Raw genomic sequence first — 20,374 nt, forward strand, 5'->3', positions numbered from 1 at the left:
GTTTGTGAGCCACAGCTGCACCAGCTTCAAGGGATCTTCCCCAGAAAACAAAAAGCACAAGTTCCCAGTGCCCTCTGCAGGAGGAAGCACAGCCCTTTTCCCCAAATTTTGGGGCCTTCCAGGAGGGCAGCAAGCAGTGAAACGGGTGTTTGTCACACATGGGTTGCTGGGTCCCCTGTGTGACAGCCAAGCGTGGGACAGGGACCCAGAGGCACACCTGCCCGTCCCCAGGGTCTCATGGGGAACAAAGCCATTCTGCAGATCGATGTGTGCATTGGTTCGCCGCAGGAACTTGGGGTTCCTGATGGTGTGGCCGTGGCCGTTCCCAAGAGTCACCTGAAATTATCAACACAGGGCATACAGATGGTGTGAGTTACACACCTGGGGAAATACTGCTTAGTTAACTGAGAGGTTTGTCTTCTGCACAGCAGAGCTGGGCCTTTTTGTCTCTTTTTAAATTTGGTACTCAGAGAAAACGAAGGAGGAAAATGAAGAAATGGAAGATAAAGCTTCTCTAAACTCAGGGATGACAGAAACGATCCCTTAAACCTCGCTCATCTCCGTTGAGGGATCTGAGTTGCAAAGATTTACTGGTTCACTTGCAAACACCCTTCCCGAAGCCTCGCTGCTGCCCGGGAGCTCCCTCCTCATCACGAACCCTGTGTCAGGAGCGAGGGCACTGCTCCCAGCGTCTCACCAATGCAGCTCATGAGAAATACCCACTCCGGGCTGCCGAAGATCAGCCATCCCCCAGGGGACACATCCAGTGAGGTGCTGCGCTTTCTGCCCCTGCTTTGCTGTGAAGAGAGAGCTTCTTGGCCAGCAGCAGCCAAGGAGCAGGTGGCTTTGCCAGAAGCTGACTGTGGCAGTCAGCTGTCATTAAGAGCAGGAGGTTATTGCGGAGGGTGGCAGGAGAGGCTGACACCCACTGGCCATCACTTGGGGGTGGCAGAGGTAACTGCATCTCGGGTGGATTAGCAGCTCCACTGTGGCTGATGGCTGTTCTGTTGAGTCCCAGTGAGTTCGGGGGTTTTCTGATGCCCCAACAGAACACTGGTGTGTGAGCACCTTCCCACCACGGCTGCAGGGGTGATGCTGAGACACCAGGAGCTGGTGGGATAGCAAGGAAAAGGTGCACCGGGGGTTTCAGGTCAGCAGTGTGGGGAGCTCCCAAAGGCGTGGGCTGGCATGGCGTACACAGCCCTGCGCGGTGTGACACAGCTCTGCATGGCATGAGGCCCATGGCACGGCAGGTACAGCATGGCAGGGAATGCTGCAGCGTGGCAGGACGCCACATGGCACGTCATGGCGTGGCACAGAACAGCAGCACACGATATGGTGTGACTCAGCACTCCATAGCGTGCCACCGCTTGGCATGGCAGTATATGGCGTGATATGTCACGACATGGCACGGCACGATCATGCACACACCGCTCCGCGCACCTTTCCGCTGCGTCCCCTTTAAGGCGCTGCGGCGCGCTAAGCGCCGCTGGCGGCTCGGCCAATCACCGCAACCCACATCTCCGCCAGGGGCCGCCCCCGTCCGCTGCGTGAAGACGCGTACCACTTCCGTCGCCCAGGGGAGTCGCTTCCGTCTCCTCCCGGGCGGCCCCACCGCCGCTCGGCTCCCTACGCCTCCCCGCCCGGCCCCTGCAGTCCGTTCTTCTTATAGCTCCTGTGTCGTCCGCAGCAGCCGGAGCCCGTTGGGCCGGTGCCCCCTCGCAAACGACGCTGTCCCTCCGTCCCCCCCTCGTGGCGCGGTGGTGCGGTCCGGGGCGGAGCGCAGGGCGGAAGCGGAGCCGTGGCGCAGGCGGCATCATGGCGGCGCCGGGTGAGGCGCGGGCCCGCGGTGGGGAGGGGGCCGGGGCGGCCGGTGGGGCCGGCGGGGCGGCGGGAAGGGCCGCGGGGTAACGCGCTTGTCTCTCCGCAGGCCTGCGGCTGCACCTGGGGGCGGCCCTCAGCCTCCTGCTCCTCCTCGGCGGCTCCCGGGCCCTGGCCCCCAGCCACCGCCTCACCGCCCGCGACCTGACCCGGCTGAGGGAGGCGCTGGAGCGGCCCTTCACCGACCTGCAGGCCGCCTTCTACTCCATCGTAGGCCTCAGCAGCCTGGGCGTGCGGGTGGCGGACGAAAAGGTGAGCAGTGGAGGGCCCGGCGGGGCCGCCGGTGGTTGCGCGGCACAATGGCGCGTTGCTGGGCCGGGGGCCGGTAGGGGCAGCACAGCGGGGAAAATGGGGAAAAATGAGTTATCTTTCTGTGTGCTTTGGTATTCTATGTTCTGCATCCATTAGTGATTGTCGGTGATACACAGCTGGGAAGGAAGCTTGCCCACAGAATATCTGTGTATCTGTTCTCTGTCATGGGAAATTTTTCCTTACTAAATATACACATGGTGCTTTTATTTTGATAGGTTTTATAATTGTTCTCAATTTAAATTTGAGTTCTGGTTGTAGTTGAGTTTATGTGAAAATCACTCACCTCTTTTAGCAGGAAACACCTTGGTTTCTGTGCAGCACTTAGCAGAGTAGGATCTGAGGGGTCCTAGGCTGTGCTGCATCGCAAGTATTAGCGGGGCTTTCACTTGCTTTCTTACAAGATAAAAATGCACGACAGTGTATACAAAACTGTCTCGGAGTTTCATGTAAATCTCCTCGGTGGCTTCAGTCAAGACCGTTGCCATAAGATAACTTCTCTTTCTTCACAGGCTGCATGCAGTTACATCAAATCTCACGTGGACTCCAGCAGCGTGGATTCCCTCTTCTATGCGGCACAGTCCATCCGGCTCCTGTCCGGCTGCGAGGTGAGTTGGGAGCCTGAGCTCTGAAGATAGATGGTAGCAAGTAAATATTCACCTTGATCTCTTTCTTTAGTTTGTTTTACGTATAACTTCTACTTTTACTTTCTTTTAGTGGGTTGTATTCTGTTGTAGCTTAGGTAAGTCACTTGTACAAGGTAAAGTGTGAAGATGTAAAGCAAGTATTGATTCAGAGTAATTCTGAGGGAATGTTTCTTGCTTTAGCATTGGTGGCTAAGAAGAACAAAGCCAGCACATTTTAATAGATTTCACAGCAGCTGTGTCAGTTAAAAGCTCTTTGAGTGGATGATAAAGTGTTTGGCTGTAAACCCTGTGTTGGAACGCTGCAGGAATGCACACGCAGCCAACTCTCATTGAATTGTGGGTGCGTTATCCAAGCCCCATTTCTTATCAGCACCACCAGCTGCTGCACAATGATGTGATTCCAGATGAAAAATAGTAGCAGGTTACTGGGATAAATCTGAATTGTGGATTATCCTGACTAACTGATAGTTGACAGCAAAACTTGGGGGTTTAACTAGTTAAAGTAAAAGGTAATGTGTGCTAAAAGGCTTTTGCCTAAAAGGTTGTAGTAGTTCACCAATCTGGTGTGTTACTGCAGGAAGAACCAGAAGGCCTTATTTTTTCAAGTGTAAATCAGCGTGTTCCCTGTGTTCTTCCCCAGGTGACCGTTTCAAACGAGACCAGGGAGCTGCTGCTTGCGGCCATCAGTGAGGATTCCTCCATCACCCAGATCTTCCACGCCGTCGGGGCCCTGAGTGGCTTTGGCCTCCCTTTAGCATCTCAGGAAGCACTGAGTGCTCTCACTGCTCGGCTTAGCAAAGAAGAAAGTGTGCTGGCGTAAGTCTTTCAGATGGAAATGATTCACGGTTGCATGTTTATAATCTAGGCAGTCAAATTATGGAGTAAAGAATGTTTTGACACTTGGTTTTTGTGGTATAAATGTAGTAGAGTAGGTGGTGTGTCTTCCTTTGATGTATTTGTCCAGTTCATTATTGTCCCTCTGGGGAAATGAAAAATACAGTTTTGAGCTATTTTCTGTGTGATTTTGCAAACAAGCTTATGTATTCAGTTTATTTCAAGAAAAACACCAGCAAAGAAGACACATCCCTCTTTTAAAAAGTGTCACAACATATTTTTGACTTTAAACCCAGCCATGGATCAGTGTCATTTATGGTTGCAATAGACCTGATGTTCTTCCTCAGCCCTGTTTGGAGGTTGGGATGCCTCTACTGTGAGGTGGAAAAAAAATGTACCAGTAAGCAGAAGGAATCTTGGCATTTGTCACCAAAGAATTAAAGAATTTTAATGTGAAAGGAGAGAAGACATCTTCTTAAAAGCTGGGGAAGAAACGGAAACTTCAAAACTTGCTTTAATGATGAAAAAGCTGGATTCCTGAAAGCCTCGGTAGCTAGTGTGGGGATCTGTGCTGTGCAGGGATCAAAGTTTGGTTTCTTCTCTGCCTTTGAATCTGTGAGTTTATTGCAGCATTGATGTTGCTGAAGTGGCATTCCCTAATGAATTCTAAATTTCCACTAAATCATTTCAGGTTCATTGCCTTGACTCAACTGAATGTGGTGACAGCTGTTTTACACTTCATTCAGAATAGAAGCTGTTGTTGCTTTTGTTTGAATGATGTTTGGCTTTTAAGGAAAGAAAAATTATAAAATTGTTTGGTTTTGTTTGTTCTTGTTTAAGAACCATCCAGGCTTTGGAGACGGCATCTTACTTGTCCCAGCAGGCAGATCTAAGCGGCATTGTTGAGGAGATAGAGGTAGGAACACACTATGCTCTCTAATTATTCAGGAATTTGTTGGATCTCTGTAGTGCTGAAAGATGTATTAATTTGAAATGCAAAAGGAAAAGCCAACCTGACTAATTCCATTTCTGCATAATGTGGGTTGGTTTGGCTCTTCCTTTCAAGCAAATATTTCTTCTGGACTTTCACCTGTTTCACAGCGGACTGAGACACAAAGTCATGACTTTTAAATAGAATTAAATCCACTAAAGTCTGCCAGTTTCTTTTTCTAACTGTTTCTAAATAACTACTGCAAAATATTTCAGCAATCCCATACAGATACTCTTGATTACAGGCCTAAGGGAATGAACTTCTGTGGATCTACTAGAATGCAATTTAAATGTTAACAACTCTTTCTGTCAGGACCTTGTTGCTCGTCTGGATGATTTGGGTGGAGTTTACCTGCAGTTTGAAGAAGGAATTGAGACTACTGCACTGTTTGTTGCCGCTGCCTATAAGCTGTCGGACCATGTGGGAATGGAACCAGCAATGAAGGAGGTCTGTACATGTATTTTCATCCCTTGTACCCCATAGCTCACGAAAAGAATCTGCCTGGTCCCTGTTGTGCAGTGCAAGAGGCCAGTACAACCAGTTAGAGTTTGTACTGGAAAAAGTAATGAGCATCCATTGAAAAACATCATCTTGGAGGAAATGCCAAGTAGCAGAATGTAGGAGGAAATTCTACCTTCAGGATCACAAGCTGTATTTGATTTGGTTTTTGACTTTTTCAAATATACAGAAGGGAATTGCAAGTGAGGCCTTGGGTTTTTTGTTTATTGAGACAAGCTGTTGAAAAGAATCCCTCTTGTTTCAGAGTTTGGCCCGGTATTTGGCACTTGTCTAGGACTTTCCAGCATTTCAAAGTGTTTTGTAAATGTTATTTACCTGTGAGGAAATGCAGGCACCCTAGTTCAGGGCACCCAAAAGGGAAACATTAGTATCTACAGCGACCCAGGTGCAAAAACTTGTTTAAAATGAGAGACTGTTGGAAATTCCTTTTGAGCTTAATTAAGCTAGAAACCATTACTGCAAGCTGTCCATTAAATATTTTTTTTCCACCACAAGTTAACTGAGTTAAATGTACTTTTGATTGAGAATGGCGGCTCCCTAAAGCACCAGCTGAAGTGGCAGGGTTGAGACAGAAGCCAGTGCAAGACGTCTGAGTTCACTCCTGGCGCTCTTCCACCCTGCTGCCAAACAGACTAATGCAAAGTAATTTCAGTGTCACTTGTGAGGTGGTGATTCTGCTACACACAATTCAAACTGTCAGCGTCCAAATGATGCTTTTAAAAAAAAAAAAGACCAATTAAGGAAAATTGTTTGGTGGTGTTTCAGAATCGTGCTGTCAGAAGTGCTGTTGTTGGGGGCTCAAAGCTTTATCTCTTGTGAATGGTGAGAGAACCTATAGAATGCCACAGAACTCTCTTTAAAAATTAATGTGGTATTTGAAATAATAGGTCCCTTTCCTTTTTTGTTCTCATAATTGTAGTGAAAGTGTCAGTTGCTGATTAAGCTCTGGAGCTATGTCATGTGTTCCATATAAATGAAAAATGCTCCAAGATTTGCACTATGCAGGAGTTCTGTAGTATCTGGATGTTTTCTTCAGTTACGTGTGTTGGTGCTTGTTAATACAAGTAGGAGGGTGAAAATTTGAGATGCAGTGAACTTCATTTAAAAGCGTTCTTTGTAGGTTACTAAATTGCATGCCTATTGCTTTATTTGGGATTGTCTTCAATTATTCTCATTTCTGATTAGAATTTAGCCCACAATCCTTTGCTTGGATCAAAGTGCAGGTAACTAAACCCTCTGCTTTCCAGACTAGCAGGGAGGAATGGAAGAATCTGAATAATATGGCATACGCTGCAGAGTGTGGCTCAGATACGTCAACCTTACCAAGTCAGACTGCCAAACCAGCTCAGGGACTCTGTCCCACTCCCACTTTGGGGAAAACAAATTGGTTTTGGCACATCCCAGAGCCCAAGCTGGCTCCGTGCTCCTGGTGGTACTGCTGTAAAGCTAATCCTCTTAGCAACAGGACGCTGCTGAGCATAAGGAGATAAGCCTGCATGGGCTTAGGCTGGCTCTTTCCAGAGCCAGTAGGGTGCTTTGCATCACCACTCTGTGGCCTTCCCAGCTCGGCAGGTAACCAGGACATCCAGCCTCGTCCTTCTCCGCTGTGTGAAGACAATTGTACGGCTCCTGGAGCCAAGTTGTCTTTTTGCAGCTGCAGGCAGCCTGGATGGTAGAGCTGACGGCATCTTCCATTCTGAAACAAGTAGCTTGAAGGGGTGGATCCAAATTCTGGTTTTGTAAGTTTTCAGCACAATTATAGCAGTTGTGGTTGGAAACTCCCAGCCAAGAATAAGAATGCTAATGTGACATGCAAAAGGTATTATACCTAATTCTGGGTTACCTCATAACTTGAGTTGTTTTTAAAGCAAATGGGAAGTTTTTATGAATGATGTTTTCATTAATAACATTATACTGAACCAGTTTGCAATGTTGTGGTAAGCTGCTGGTGCTTACATGTGATTTGCTTTTCCTCTTTCAGGATCAAATTATCCAGTTGATGAATGCCATTTTTAGCAAGAAAAACTTTGAGACGCTCTCGGAGGCCTTCAGCGTTGCTTGTGCCGCAGGTTCTTTATCCCAGAACCGCTACCACTTGCCTGTCATTATTGTCCCCGATGGGCCTGCTGCTGTGTCCCACCATCAGCCCATACTCAAGGTGAGTCCTTAGCCACAAATCTAAATTCATCTCGTGGCTCCGTCTTTAGAGCTGTAGGTCGGAGCTGACTATGTAAGGTGATGTATTTCATTTTTAGCTCCAGGACTCAGGTTCCAGTAGATCATAGTGCTTTTATGAAGGGTTTTTTAAGGAACTTCTTACACAGGGCTTACCAGCTGCTACCTTGAGAAGGCTCTGTGCGGAAGTCAGCTCTGCTGATTACAAACTTCAGCTTTCCTGGTTATGTGTGTTAGAAAGAACTGGGTGAATCTGGGATGCCAGCAGGGGAGAACTCTGGGTGCATAACGCAGAGGGGTAGTGAGTCATCTGTGCTCCCACGTTCCTCCTGAGACAGTGGCTTTCACAGATACTATTGTTTTTCTCTTTTAGCTACAAGTGACCGATGTTATGTCCCAGCCACTGACTCAAGCTGTTGTAAGGCTTGACTACGCCAAGTCCGCATCTAGCAAAGCCACTGTTCTGCAACAGACAGCATTTACTCTGGCAGGGTAAGAATGTAATCTTAATTTTACCATCTGTAAGGCAAACAGGTGTTGTTTAAACAGTGTTGGGCTTATTTTCCTTATGTGTTCTTCCAGCAGGTAAATGTTTGTATGATGGAAAACTCAAAATGCTGTAGTTGTGTTTTGTTGGTAAGGGGTGACTGAGCACCTTTAGTAGTGATGGTGAATTTCTGTTGCTTTTTCTTTTGACTGGGAGTGGGGATTTGCAATGTTCTTCTGACTTCAGAGGCACTTTGGAGAATCCTTTTCCTGCTGCACTTAGCCGTGTTAGTTTTGTGCTGTGTTTGTCTGTTTCCCTGCTTAATTTAAAGTAATTGGACACTTCTTGGTAGGAAGATGTTACCTATTTGAAGGCTGCTGTTAGAGTCCCAGAGGATACTTACACCTTGCGTTTTTTTCTTGTAGAGATGTTTTTGAGCTGAACTTCATGAACGTGAAACCTGCTAGTGGTTATTATGACTTCTCTATCAGTGTTGATGGAGATAAGCGCTTTATTGCTAACAAAGTTGAGGTGGGTATGCATTTTGATGGCATTTTATTTCTGTGCATATTCACTCAAACAGCTTTTTGTCTGTGAAGGATGTTGCCAGTTGCATGGCATCTTTATCACATGCTTTTCTGTAATACATTGAATTTTGTCTCAGGATTATGACCAGTAACCAGATTAATATATGATCAAAAGAGATTTTTGCTGATCTGACAGCATATGAACAAGGCTAACAAAGGGAAGTGTTCATATAGAAGCCCAAAGTAGCTGTGCAAAATCGATTGCTAAGAACATTAGTTCTTCAGAGTATTCAAGATTCAAGTCTGTAGATCTCAAGGCTTGGCTAGTAGGTGATTGCCTGATGTATGGAAGCCGAGCATTTGTTGTTGTCTGTTTATATAAAATTTTTAGAGCCCTAGGAAAGAGTCAAAGGTGTGTTTTGGCATCTCCTAACTGTATATGATGATACTTTTGTAGTGCGGAAAGTGACAAGAGCAAATTAAGTTTTCATTTCATATATACGTACCCCGTTTTTAGGTGGCAAAAGCTGTTAGTACCACACTAAGATCTACATTAGTAATCCCGACTGAAGAAGGGATTTCTGAAGAAGGGCTTTCTGTCAGCACTCAGTTTTATGTTCCTCAAGTTTGTTACAGTAAGAAGAATGTGGCCTCTGACTATTCATATAGTCACCCCGGTGTCAACAGCTGAGAATACTTTTCTCTGGTGGTGTCTATTCCCAGGGTTACTTTTTGCCCTCAGTTGCCTATTTAATAATGCCTTTTGGAGCCTTCCAACATAGTCAGCTTGCAGTGGATGAAGACACTTACGTACAACTGCCAGCCTTTACTCTGCATATCAAATTGCTGTTGTCACTGTAATAGTAATGGCACTTGGGGGTGTCAGAGGGGGTGATTGGTGCTGCTGAAGCTGGCTGCTGGCACACAGAGGTACCGGCAGGAACGCATTAGCACTGGGGCGGCTTTGTGTGACCCGCTTCTAATAAGACACATTGTTATGGGGGAGCTGCTGCTTTTTTTTTCCTTACTGCTATTAGCATTAATTGTCCTTAATGCACCGTGGTTTTGACAGTAATGAGCTAAACCGGAGGGTTATTACTCCAGGCAGAGACTACATTTCCTGGCATTAAAATATTTGAGAGATGTTTGTGTTCTGTTCAGCTGGAGGGGCTGTGTGCAGCAGCTCTGAGTTGCCTTCACGTAACTTTTAAAATGAATATTTCATTAGTCCATCTTCCTTTGCTCCTATGTTGGAACAAACCAAGGTTAGCCTGAATAGTCTGCATGTTAATGGGTCCATTTTCAGGGTAATCTCTATCTTAAATCACACTTTTTGTTGTAAATGAACTGCTGAGATTGTTATGTTTGAAGTCTGACCTGAATAGCTTGATTTATGTTTTTACTTCAAGTTCTGTGTGAATTATTTTCCAGGGTGAGGGTGTGGGGCTGGCTCACATGAGCAAACCTGTAATAACAGATTGTAGTATAGGATGAAAAATGTCTTGGCAAGGAAACTTTAATTCTTCAGGGGAGCGTTTGCAAGCTGTGAGAACAAATGTGCTAATTAGAAACTACAGGCTGTAGTAACTGCTTACGTTTGAGAGAAGGTCAAAGCCACCGAGGTTTACTGCTCACATGGTCTGTGGGTTGGGACTGAGGCGAGGGCAGGAAACCATTTCTTTGCTCGGGGTTTACGCAGCACTTAACACAAAGGAGAGTGATAAATGGCAGGGCCGTGTTGTCCGCCCTGCACGGAGTGGTAAAGGCTGTGACTCCGAAGGCAGGCTTGCTGAACAAAGCTGCAGGAATGCTGTGGCTTTTGCTTGCTGGTAACAAAATCAGCGGAAACGTGTTGGGCTTTAGGAGCCGACAGAGGCACAGCTGGTTGCATCCGGAGAACTCGCTCATCTCACGTTGATATCCAGGGAGCAGGAGGACACATGCACATGCAGGTTGAAGTTGTATCATGTATGGTGATTTTAATTGCTAGTTTAAAAGCAAAATCAGTTGGATCTGGGTAGTTGGACTGTTTCATTAAAAGCAGTTCTCCAAAGGGCAGCAAACTCCAATAAGATGAGAAGCTGGTGTCTTCAGAACTGAGTGCTTGTGCAGGGGGAAAAGGATGGGTTGGGTTAGTGACCGGTGCAGGAGCTTTGCCTGAAGGTGAATTGCTGTAGATCCTTCTGTTCAGGTTAGGTTCTGTCCATGACTTAGTGTAAAACCCTCTCTGGGGAAGAGAACAGAAGAGCTAAAGCTTCTGCAGTGAGCTTGACCATAATTAGTATGTGTAGAGTGCTCTTGAGTAATTTTCTGTTGTGTTTTGTTGCAGCTGAAAGTGAAAGTTTCCACGGAAGTTGGGATTACTAATGTAGATCTTTCTACTGTGGATAAAGATCAGAGCATTGCGCCAAAAACCACCAGGTAAAACAACTCTGTGTGTGTGATCCTTTAAGGGGCAGCTCTGGCTCGCGACTGGAGATCCTGTGAGGTTTAACTGCTTCAGCTAAACCAGAGGAACCTTGTGTAACAGAAGCCAGGCAACCAAAGTTTTCTGTTCCTTGTAGGCACCTCGCTGTAGCAAAAGCACATTAGGATTTGTGTTAATGTTTCTAGTGTGCTTGGGCTTCAGTAGAGATACTCTGAAGCAACTGTGTTTAGTGGGATGTGGCTGAACCATTGCCAGGTGTACTTGAACTTAATGTAGCTGGTTTTTAACTGACATCAGTTAAAATGTAATGTGTGGAATTTAGTTTAGGTTGCACAGCTCTCTGAGGCCCCTCTGTGCGTGTGTTGATGCAGCCTTCCTGTGCTGAAGTTTGAGTGTCTGGTGTTCTGCCGCCGGCACACCTTTGCTCGTGGCATGGCCTTGGCTCAATGGAATGTGGGGTGTAGTATTACCAAAAACTCCTTCTGGTGTTCTTTGCACCTTAGAACAAAGTGCTTTACCTGAAAATGGGCAGGGTATGTAACTCACAAAAATCCTGCTAAAAAATTCCATTCATTTCTTTTTATTAAATTTATGGTGGAAGACATGTTGGTTCACCTGACTTTTTGGTAAAACAGCTCATGTATGCTGAGTGGACTGCAGCCCTGCTTGACCGGCTTGCCTGCCTCGGTTTGTTTGAACGCCAGGCCTGCTCTGGGAAGATCATCTCTGTTCTGTTTGGCTTTTTCCTCCTAGGGTAGCTTACCCAGCCAAAGCCAAGGGCTCGTTCACTGCTGACAGCCATCAGAATTTTGCTTTATCCTTCCAGCTGATAGATGTGAACAGTGGAGCTGAACTCATCCCTCACCAGGTTAGGACAAACTTTAGTCATTCCTGTGTCACAGCAGCATTTCATCTTGAAGCATCTGAAGTGATAGCTGCTCTTGAAAAGATTTGATAGGTTCAGAGAAGCCTTATATTTCTGACATGGACAGTGAAGGATGACTGATCTTGGTAGATGGGGAGTGGACTCAGTTCGTTTGTTTTGGCTGTACGTTAAGTGAAGCCTTATCTGGCTCTGGTGTTGTGTCTTATTTAACTCAACTGAGTGCACTGTAAAAAATAGATTTCTGATTTTCTTAATGTAGATTGTTTGCTGAAAAAGTGCTTGAATGTAGACTTTCCAATTTTTTTTCTCTATAAAAAAGAAAAAAACAAAGCATGCATCCCTGTTGTGTGCTGTTGCATATACCCTGTCCAGTAACATTCGGTATCTTGTCCAGTACCCCAAGTGGGCCACTGGATGGTCTTGGCCCTGTGTTAATGCAGTGACTCAGAGACATTGATTTGCAGGGATCTAGACACCCAGGCTCCCAGTTGATACTCATAACTTTTGTTGACATGATGCTTTTGATTTGGGGGTAAATCTCTTATTTCATTGGCATTTGTAAATGCACTGTGAGGTATTCCAGAAGTTTTACAATATTTCCTTTCAGACTTTTGTCCGACTTCACAACCAGAAGACTGGCCAGGAGGTGGTGTTTGTTGCAGAACCAGACAGTAAGAATGTATACAAGTTTGAACTGGATACCTCTGAAAGAAAGACTGAATTTGACTCTGCCTCTGGTACCTACACTCTTTACTTGATAATTGGAGACGCCACTCTGGAAAATCCAATCCTGTGGAATGTGGTATGTAGCTGGAAGTGTGGTGATGTAGTTCTGAGATGACTGGCAGTCGAACAGGAGGGCTTGAAGGAAAAAATGCCCAAATGTCTTTGTAGTGAAGCAGAATCCATTTGGCCATTTGTGGACTCTGAGGTTTGCTGTTCACTTGAAGTTTTTAAGTAAGCATTAAAGCAAGACTGAAATGAACATTCATTTCCTCATGTGGTGGAACAGAAACTTCAGAACATTGATGGAATTGATTGTAATTTCACAGCAAGCTCTTCAAAGTTTAGCCTTTCTGTGCTTGCTGTGCTGGAAATGAGTCCAGCTCAGTGATGGGTGAATGGCATCACTGCCTCGGTTTAGGAGAAGTTGCTAAATGTGGTGGCTTTTTCTTTAGCTTCCTTTAAAATCATGTTAGTTGTAGATGGACAAATACAGAAATAGGCTATAGTAATGGAGTAGGTTTTATAAAACTTAGAATACATTAAGGTCAAACTTCATGAAGCTGCATGATTTCATTTCAGGCTGATGTTGTGATCAAATTCCCAGAAGAGGATGCGCCATCCACGGTCCAGTCCAAGAACCTATTTGTTCCCAAACCTGAAATCCAGGTACAGTCAAAACCAAAAATTACGTGCAGAGATGGAGGGCTAGTTCTACTAGTATTATTTGTTCTCATCATAATTTGTTGCTGAAAAGTCATCTCTCATTACAAAAAAATACTATATAAGTAGTGTAGTTAGAAGACCAGAGCTACTGCTTAATGGAATGAAATGTGTTGCAGTCCTGTGTGAATAGATAAGCTGTGTCCTACCTGTGAGAGAGCAACTGATGTCACTGAGAAGATTCAGAGACATAAATTTGAGCAGGTGAGCAGCACGGAAAGCTCTCTGCTGCTGAAGGTTTCTCTTGCTTCATTCCAGCCACCTGTGCTGATGACAAGCTAACAAGTGCTTCTGTGAGTGCCAGGAAAAGCTGATTGTGCAAGAGACCAAATGTGCAGAGACTGGAATACGCTCTACTTTACAGAGTCAGTCCTTGCCAGGAGAGGAACACTCATCATCCAGAGGAATGTCTGGGACCAGCACCAGAGCTGCAACTGGTCCTCTGGGGAGCTGAGAACCACTCTGTTGGAATACTCCTACTCACGACTTGGTTTCTTAATTTGCAGCACCTCTTCAGGGAACCTGAGAAGAGGCCTCCCACTGTGGTGTCAAACACTTTCACAGCCTTGATTCTCTCCCCCCTGCTTTTGCTGCTCATTCTGGTGAGTGAACTGGGCCACAGAGGAAGAAAACTTTTTCCTGTCCAGCCCAAAGTCACTTAGGGAATTATTAAAACCCTTGGTTTGTCATGACCAGCACAGCATTACTGGAGTTGTAGCTAGCAAATGTCAGCACAGAGTGTTGCTCTGGTATTGACTCTTTCCTAAACTGTTCTTTTCTTGAGTCTATAGTCAGAACAGGAAAACACTGCTGCCAAGTAGAAGTAGGTAGGGTGAGTTTCTCCAGTGTGCTGGAGATGCTGAATAGCAGTGGCTAGATTAAGTTGTAACTAGCATTAGATTTACACAGGGGAAAAAAAAACAGTGATTGTGCGTTGCACTTAATATATCCGTCACAAAATCTGTTACTTAATCCTATCAGATTGATTCCCTTTTATGGCCATAATTAGTATTTGTGTGTCTGTAGTTGAAACATCTGCTACTCACTGTATCATCAGATCAGCATTTTGAACTTAATGCAATATAAAATATCTGGTTGAGTTAAATTACTCCTTATTTGGAGCATGGAACTGCTTGCTCATTTGCGTGGCAGTAATTTCCCATTAACTATTCTTACAGCTGGCACTTAGTTGTGTCCACTGGTCTCTAGATTTCACAACATACATGTTGTCACTTCAGTGAAAAATCTTATTGATACTGCTTCTGTTTCCCATCCTTTACACCTTTCTCTTTTGTACTCTAAAAACTGAAGTTGTTTTTATGACCAAACATCTTTTGTCTATAGCAGTTCTTATGCCAAGTGCAAAACTAGAACTTTACCTTTTCTGTCTTTTTAATTGAAATTAATTCAGCTTGGTAGAAATAGCAATGTTTATTTTTCTGGAAGATGTAGATTTGGAGCAATGCCCTCTCATCAGTTTAAGAAAGATAATTGAGGAGCTGCCTTTGACCAGGCAGAAGCTCAACAGTGCAAAAGCAAAGAGCCTTCAAAGATACTGAACTTTATAATAAAAGCTTGTGTTCACAAGGCTGTTGTAACTCGGGTTTTGTTCTTTCCCCTTTAGTGGATCAAGATAGGTGCCAACATCTCCAACTTCAGCTTTGCTCCCAGCACCATTGTTTTTCACATGGGACATGCTGGTAAGTGTCAGAGGCTTTTCTGCTTTGTTTGACCTCAACACCTGGGAGTTACAGATGAGAGCCCTGGTGGTTAATGGGCTCGCGGTCTATTAACTATAATGACATAATAGCATAACATTTGTTCTCTTGTTTTCATCTGCCTTCCTGCTTTTCATGACTGTTAATACGGCGATAAACCTGTTTTGGCCATCAGTTTGTAACAGCGGTCATTACTGGGCTCCTCTCACACACCGTTTATCTGCACTTAATAGAACTTCTTATTTCCAGAGGTCACACTTTCTTTATTGTGTGTTTATCCTTTGCAAGCAGGGAGTTTCTGTGGGGATTGAAACCGATGGGCCTGCCATCTAGATCTTTTCTTGAAAGCTCCTCTTGTTCTTTGGCAGGGCCAATTTTTTTCATCAATTCTATTGCGCCCTTGGTAAAATTTCAAAAACATAGCAGGTTGGGAGAGCATTGGATCTGCTGTTTCCCAAATGACAGCGTGTTGATTAATCCAAGTCATTTTCCTTGAAAGCTTTATACAGCTGTAAGCTCCTACAAATGTGCAAAGGTTATATCCTCTGAAATCCAGAGTATCCTCCTCCTTTTAACAGCCCTTAATGCCTATAATATGTCCATAATTCTTCAAGAAGAGGGTGTTACAAGCCATCAGGATCATATTTTTCTCAAGTATGGAGACCCAGACGCCTTCTTCCCGTGGAAATAATGTATAGTCTTTATATGTGCCATTTCAGAGCTTCAGAGATGAGACAGAAACCAAATGCTTGGGCCTGGCAGTACAACATAACAATTGTTCTGAGGATAACAAAATGCTTGGTCTTTGAAATGCAATTTCAGCTGTGGGCCCTGTCTCTTTTTCATAGCAATGTTGGGACTCATGTATGTCTACTGGACTCAGCTCAACATGTTCCAGACTCTGAAGTACTTGGCCATTTTGGGTGGCATCACATTCCTGGCAGGCAACAGGATGCTGGCTCAGAAAGCAGTGAAACGGTAAGCCAGGGACAGCGCGTTGGTGGGAGCTGGTTTTAAAATCAGTGGGGAGGAGATCACATTGATGCTATTGTGTGTCAGTGACCGGTACAGAAATGAACGCAGCTTTTGATTCTTGGATCTTTTGGTTCTTGGTGTGGGGATGGTCTGCTTGGTCCCATTTTCATGCCCGCTTTCAGAATAAGGGATTGAACTGATGAGGGCAACAAGATGCTCTTGCTGAGGTACAGCTGGCTGCTCCCTCAGAGAATGGTCCTCGTGGCCACTTGCTGAAGTGATCATGCACATGGAGAAAGCCAAGGGTAGAAGTTTGTACACTTAGACATGGGGAAACCCACATTTGGCAAGATGTGTTCACCGACAAATTTGTTTTACTACATGATATGTCAAGCTCTTACAATAATATAAATGCAGGAGAGGCCAGACTCTTCTGCAGCTGTGCTGGTGAGTTAAGGTTTAAGAGGAGGAAGGTGAGGTGGGGGTATCTTACTGCTGTCTTAGCGAAAAGGGCAGCAGGTGCTTATCAGAGGTGCGCAGCAAGAGGCAAAGGGCAACATACACAAGCAAAAACAGGGAAAACTCTGTTAAATGTTAGGGATACAACATTCATTTCTGTACTGATGGTGGACTGATTCTTTACGGTCGTATCTTCTGCCACGCAGTGTCTCATGACTGTGCCATGGCTTAGGCAGCCTGCAGGCAGTTTGCTGGCCCAAGCATCCAATACAGTGCATTACTTAGAGTTTAAACCATTCCTTCCTTCATTTCCACCACACAGGGTTTCCATGTGAGACTTAAATTTCAGCCGTTTTCTACTAATGTAGAGTTTGGCTTTGAAGATTATTTTATTGACCTTTTTTCCATAAAACTCATGCTTTTCTTAGTTTCCCTTTTTGAACCACCAGGAGTGATTTATCCTTGCATACCTACTCGCATAGATATCCCTGGGTTCTCAATTTTTTTGTTATACCTTATTAAAACCAGTACAAGATCTGGAAAAAAAAAAATCCAACAAGAATGTAATTTTCAGGGATTTTGCATTGATTTGTTGTCTTCAAAACCTCTCCACTTGCATGGCTGTAGAAGGGAGGATGATTATCAGCCCTTTCCGTACCATCCTCCCAGCTTTCTCATCCTCGCTCCCCTGGATGTCCAGCCCTCTCCACTGTGGCACTTTCTCTTGTTAGCCTAACAGTTCCAACTGGAATTTTGTTGCCAGCAGGGCTATGTAATGTCATTTAATAACGTTTCCTTTTTAATTTAAAGAGTAATGATAAAATCATTATTAATTAGAGATTGCTTAGGATACATATTTGGGGAAAAAATATACAATGAACCTTACTTCTAAGTGTCTTTGCTCAACCAGGGCTTCTGTTAGCACGTAAATGCAGGTGGTTGGTTCCTAATTCAAAAGACTGCAGGGGTGTCAGTGTGCCCCTTTCACTGTAAATGACATGAAGCTGCAACTACAATGGCAAATTTGAAAGTGAAACTTCTGCCGTAGGCTAAAGTTAAACCCTTTGTACATGACTTTAAAGTTCAAAAAGACATCTTTTTGTTAACGTGCTGCTAGCCTGTCTCAGATGGTGAAGTGCAGTGGTAATTAACTGGATTGCACTTTGAGGTAAAGCTGCTGTTCCACTATGGAGACCACTGATGGGGGTGGGAAGGGGGACAGTATAAACCATCTTTTTACAGAAGTTAACAGAAGGCCTGGTTTTGCTTTTTGCATTTCTGTCACTGGTTCTGGTTCCTGGAGCGGGGCAGCTTTCCTCCTTCTTATCTCCTCTCAACCTTTCTTCCTTTCTCCTTTTGGCAGGATCGCTGCAGAGCAGAGCAGTAGGTTGGCAAAGTATAGAACGCTGCGGTAAAAGGGGGGTTTGCTAGTGACCCCCTCTTCTAGAAGTAAGGGCCTTTTTGGAATTTGCCTTTCCGGGGCCTGCTGCCTGTTTCATTTCACTTCATCACTCGCTCCTTGTACAAAAGATAGCTGAGCTGAAGCTGCTTCCTTCCAGCATCGCTTATTGGGCTTTAAATCAGTCCTTGGGTGACCTTGACTGCAGCGGATTTGCATGTTAGCCATACATGTCCTTTGAGACTAAACTGCCGTTGTGTGATTTCCTTAATCATCTGAAGTCTGTATGGTAATATGTGCACATGCGAATATGCTGTCTTGAGCACCAAGCAGCTATCAGGTGATGAAATAAACTTAGTTTAAGCACTATTGTTCCTGTAAATAAATTATTAATCATGTTGGCTGAAGCATAACATGATAAAAACAGCCGATATCTGGGCTGTTCCTATCCTGCTACTGGTATTCCCTGTCTCCACCTGCAATATTCTGGTTATTCAGCTGCCGGGCACTCTGCTGAATTACGTCCTCGCTTGGGGTGGCGAGAGCTCTGTGTGCGGCAGAGCCAGGTCAGCACCACCACATTCAGCTGAGAACAACCTAATCCAGGGCTCACCCTCCTATAGACCGAGCTGGTCACGATGGCTCAGGCAGCAGCAGCAGCCCCCTCCATCCAACACAATCACCTGGTAGGTCCCTGTTATCACTTCCCAGTGCAAAGCCGTTTGTTTCCTTTCCTCCCGAGCAGGTAAGGTCCCTGTTTGCTGTACCCACCGCGGCGCAGGAGGCAGGACTGCCCGCCGCTCTGCATGCTGCCCCGTTCTGAGTGTGCTTGTGTGGCTTCATTTCTCCTTCAGTGCACCGTTTTATTTTGGGGAAGGGAAAGAGCATCTGGGACAAGTCCTATGATTTGAAATACCTGTATAGTGTGCTGCCCTGGTACATCTCACAAGCGTCTGCTTTCTCTCATGTTCATAGCCAGTGCTCCAGGCACACATAGTTCATTCAACAGAGCTCAGTTTTGTGATGTGAAACAAAGCCAGTGTGGGTGGCTGTGTCACAGAAATGATGTGCACTGTGGTATGAGCTCCTGTCTACAGAGCAGATAGCATTGGAGGATGGTTTAATGGAAGTTACCTGTGGAGAATTTGGCACCGTGTCCCATAGAAAAGCACCCTGTTCCTACCTCTTCCTGGAGTGTTTTGAGTTATTTGAGCACAGAACAAGCTATGACAAGTAACTGGAGGTGGCTGTGGCTTGTGCTGGTAGCTGAGTGCTGGCTGCACCCTGGCTGTGTTTGCTGGTGCTGTTCTGGTCCCTGGACGCTGCTTTGTACCGTAGCTTTTGGCCAGGGGATTTTAGCTTTTAGTGGCCTGTTAACGGGTGCCTGGCAAATGTGCTCTCTGCCGCTTGCATGTTTTCTGTTTCTCAGCCTGGTATTTTAACTCCTTAATTCCCTGTTGAGTGTGAGTAATCCTGCAAGATCTTGCAAATGACTTACTATCCACAAACCAGGAGTTGGGGTTTTGCTGCTGTGTGCAATCACAAGCATTTTTTCCGTATTGCTGGGTTTTCTGATGCCCAGGTATGTCAGCTAAGAGTGTATTGACAGTCCAGCCCTAGACACTGGTAACAAGTGCTGAGCATCCGTAGCTGTGCCTGCGTCTGGCATCTTGGAAGGGAAAAGGACCCCAAAAAGGTGTGCCTGTGTCAGTTTACTGCATCTTGGGGACCTAAGGTCTTTTCTTTGTGCTTACGTGGACCAGCTGAATGTAAGTGGATAGATTTGCCCTGTTTAAACTAGAAGAGCTGTAAAGGCACCTGCAGGCTTTGCATTCAGCCTGGCTTTTTTTGATCAGTTCTGTGTTTTACAATTCATCCCTTTTGCACCAGAAATTAACCTTCATTTTATCTGACCATTTCCATCCTTGAATTCAGTCCTCCATTCCATTGCAGTACTGGTTTTATCATTCCAATAAGTTTCCTTTGAGCAGCTTATCTGACAAGCTTCATTTGAGAGAGAATTCAGGGATCGGGGGACACTTTTCTTGTGCAAGGAAGTGCTTTGTTCCCTGCAAGAGATAATTTTTTTTGGATTTTTCTTTCTAGGACACACTAGTACCAGAAGAATGGAAGAAATGGGGAAAAACAAAGCAAATGCCTTCAGAACAGAGGTGAATAAATAACTGAAAGAGCAGAAGAAGCAAAGCAGATTTTTTTTTTTTATACTAAGTCAAAAGGGTGCCAGTAATACTTTTTTAAAAATCAGATTTTTGTCATTGTGTTCATGCTACTCGAGTGCTTTTCATATGAATCCAGAAAGTCCTTTTTTCCCTGGATCCTCCCCACTTTTTCTCCCAGGACATTTGAATTTCCTTCAGAAAAAGAGGAAGAAGAAAGCGCAGTTCTGCATTTCCCCGGGTGCCCTCTCCTCATCCTAAATGATTTGTGAATAAAGAGGAAAGAACGGTCCTCAATGTTGTTTTTTGGCTGTGATTGGAGGTTGGGCTCACATGAGAAAGAAAAGAGCTTTTTTTCTGGTGGGTAATTTTGTGTGTGAGTCATTGCTGCATGAAGCTTCCTGCTCTTTCATGTCCTTTCCCAGTGGGATGTGTTTATTGGGGGGGACTTCCCACTCCTGCCTGTCCCTTGTGTGACGCTGTCCTGTGTGTTTCTCTGCTGATGGTGGTTCTCTC

The 20,374-nt window shown here is 45.1% G+C and overlaps 1 protein-coding gene across 2 annotated transcripts; it reads left to right on the top strand.

The window, feature by feature from the left end:
• The first annotated feature begins 1,599 nt into the window (after positions 1-1,599).
• RPN2 (ribophorin II) lies at positions 1,600-20,150 on the top strand. 2 transcript variants are annotated; one of them, XM_065031914.1, is made up of 18 exons: positions 1,600-1,831; positions 1,931-2,133; positions 2,703-2,798; positions 3,478-3,653; positions 4,512-4,587; positions 4,975-5,109; positions 7,163-7,339; positions 7,730-7,848; positions 8,269-8,374; positions 10,700-10,791; positions 11,552-11,666; positions 12,292-12,486; positions 12,990-13,076; positions 13,637-13,732; positions 14,755-14,830; positions 15,697-15,826; positions 17,646-17,731; positions 19,788-20,150. In XM_065031914.1, the coding sequence occupies exons 1-17, from the start codon at positions 1,819-1,821 to the stop codon at positions 17,695-17,697; spliced, it is 1,944 nt and encodes a 647-aa protein (XP_064887986.1). In that variant the 5' UTR covers positions 1,600-1,818; the 3' UTR covers positions 17,698-17,731; positions 19,788-20,150. The 2 variants fall into 2 exon arrangements, with proteins under 2 accessions (XP_064887986.1, XP_064887987.1); XM_065031915.1 differs by lacking the exon at positions 17,646-17,731.
• The last annotated feature ends 224 nt before the right edge of the window (positions 20,151-20,374 follow it).

Source organism: Columba livia, chromosome 16 (assembly GCF_036013475.1).
Source record: "Columba livia isolate bColLiv1 breed racing homer chromosome 16, bColLiv1.pat.W.v2, whole genome shotgun sequence".
Lineage (NCBI taxonomy): Eukaryota > Metazoa > Chordata > Aves > Columbiformes > Columbidae > Columba > Columba livia.

What these genes read in the sequence shown, in the direction of transcription:
- RPN2 (XM_065031914.1), top strand. An exon ending in ACCATCAGCCCATACTCAAG is followed by an intron (nt 7,340 to 7,729) that starts GTGAGTCCTTAG and finishes TTTCTCTTTTAG; the next exon opens with CTACAAGTGACCGATGTTAT. An exon ending in CTGAACTCATCCCTCACCAG is followed by an intron (nt 11,667 to 12,291) that starts GTTAGGACAAAC and finishes ATTTCCTTTCAG; the next exon opens with ACTTTTGTCCGACTTCACAA.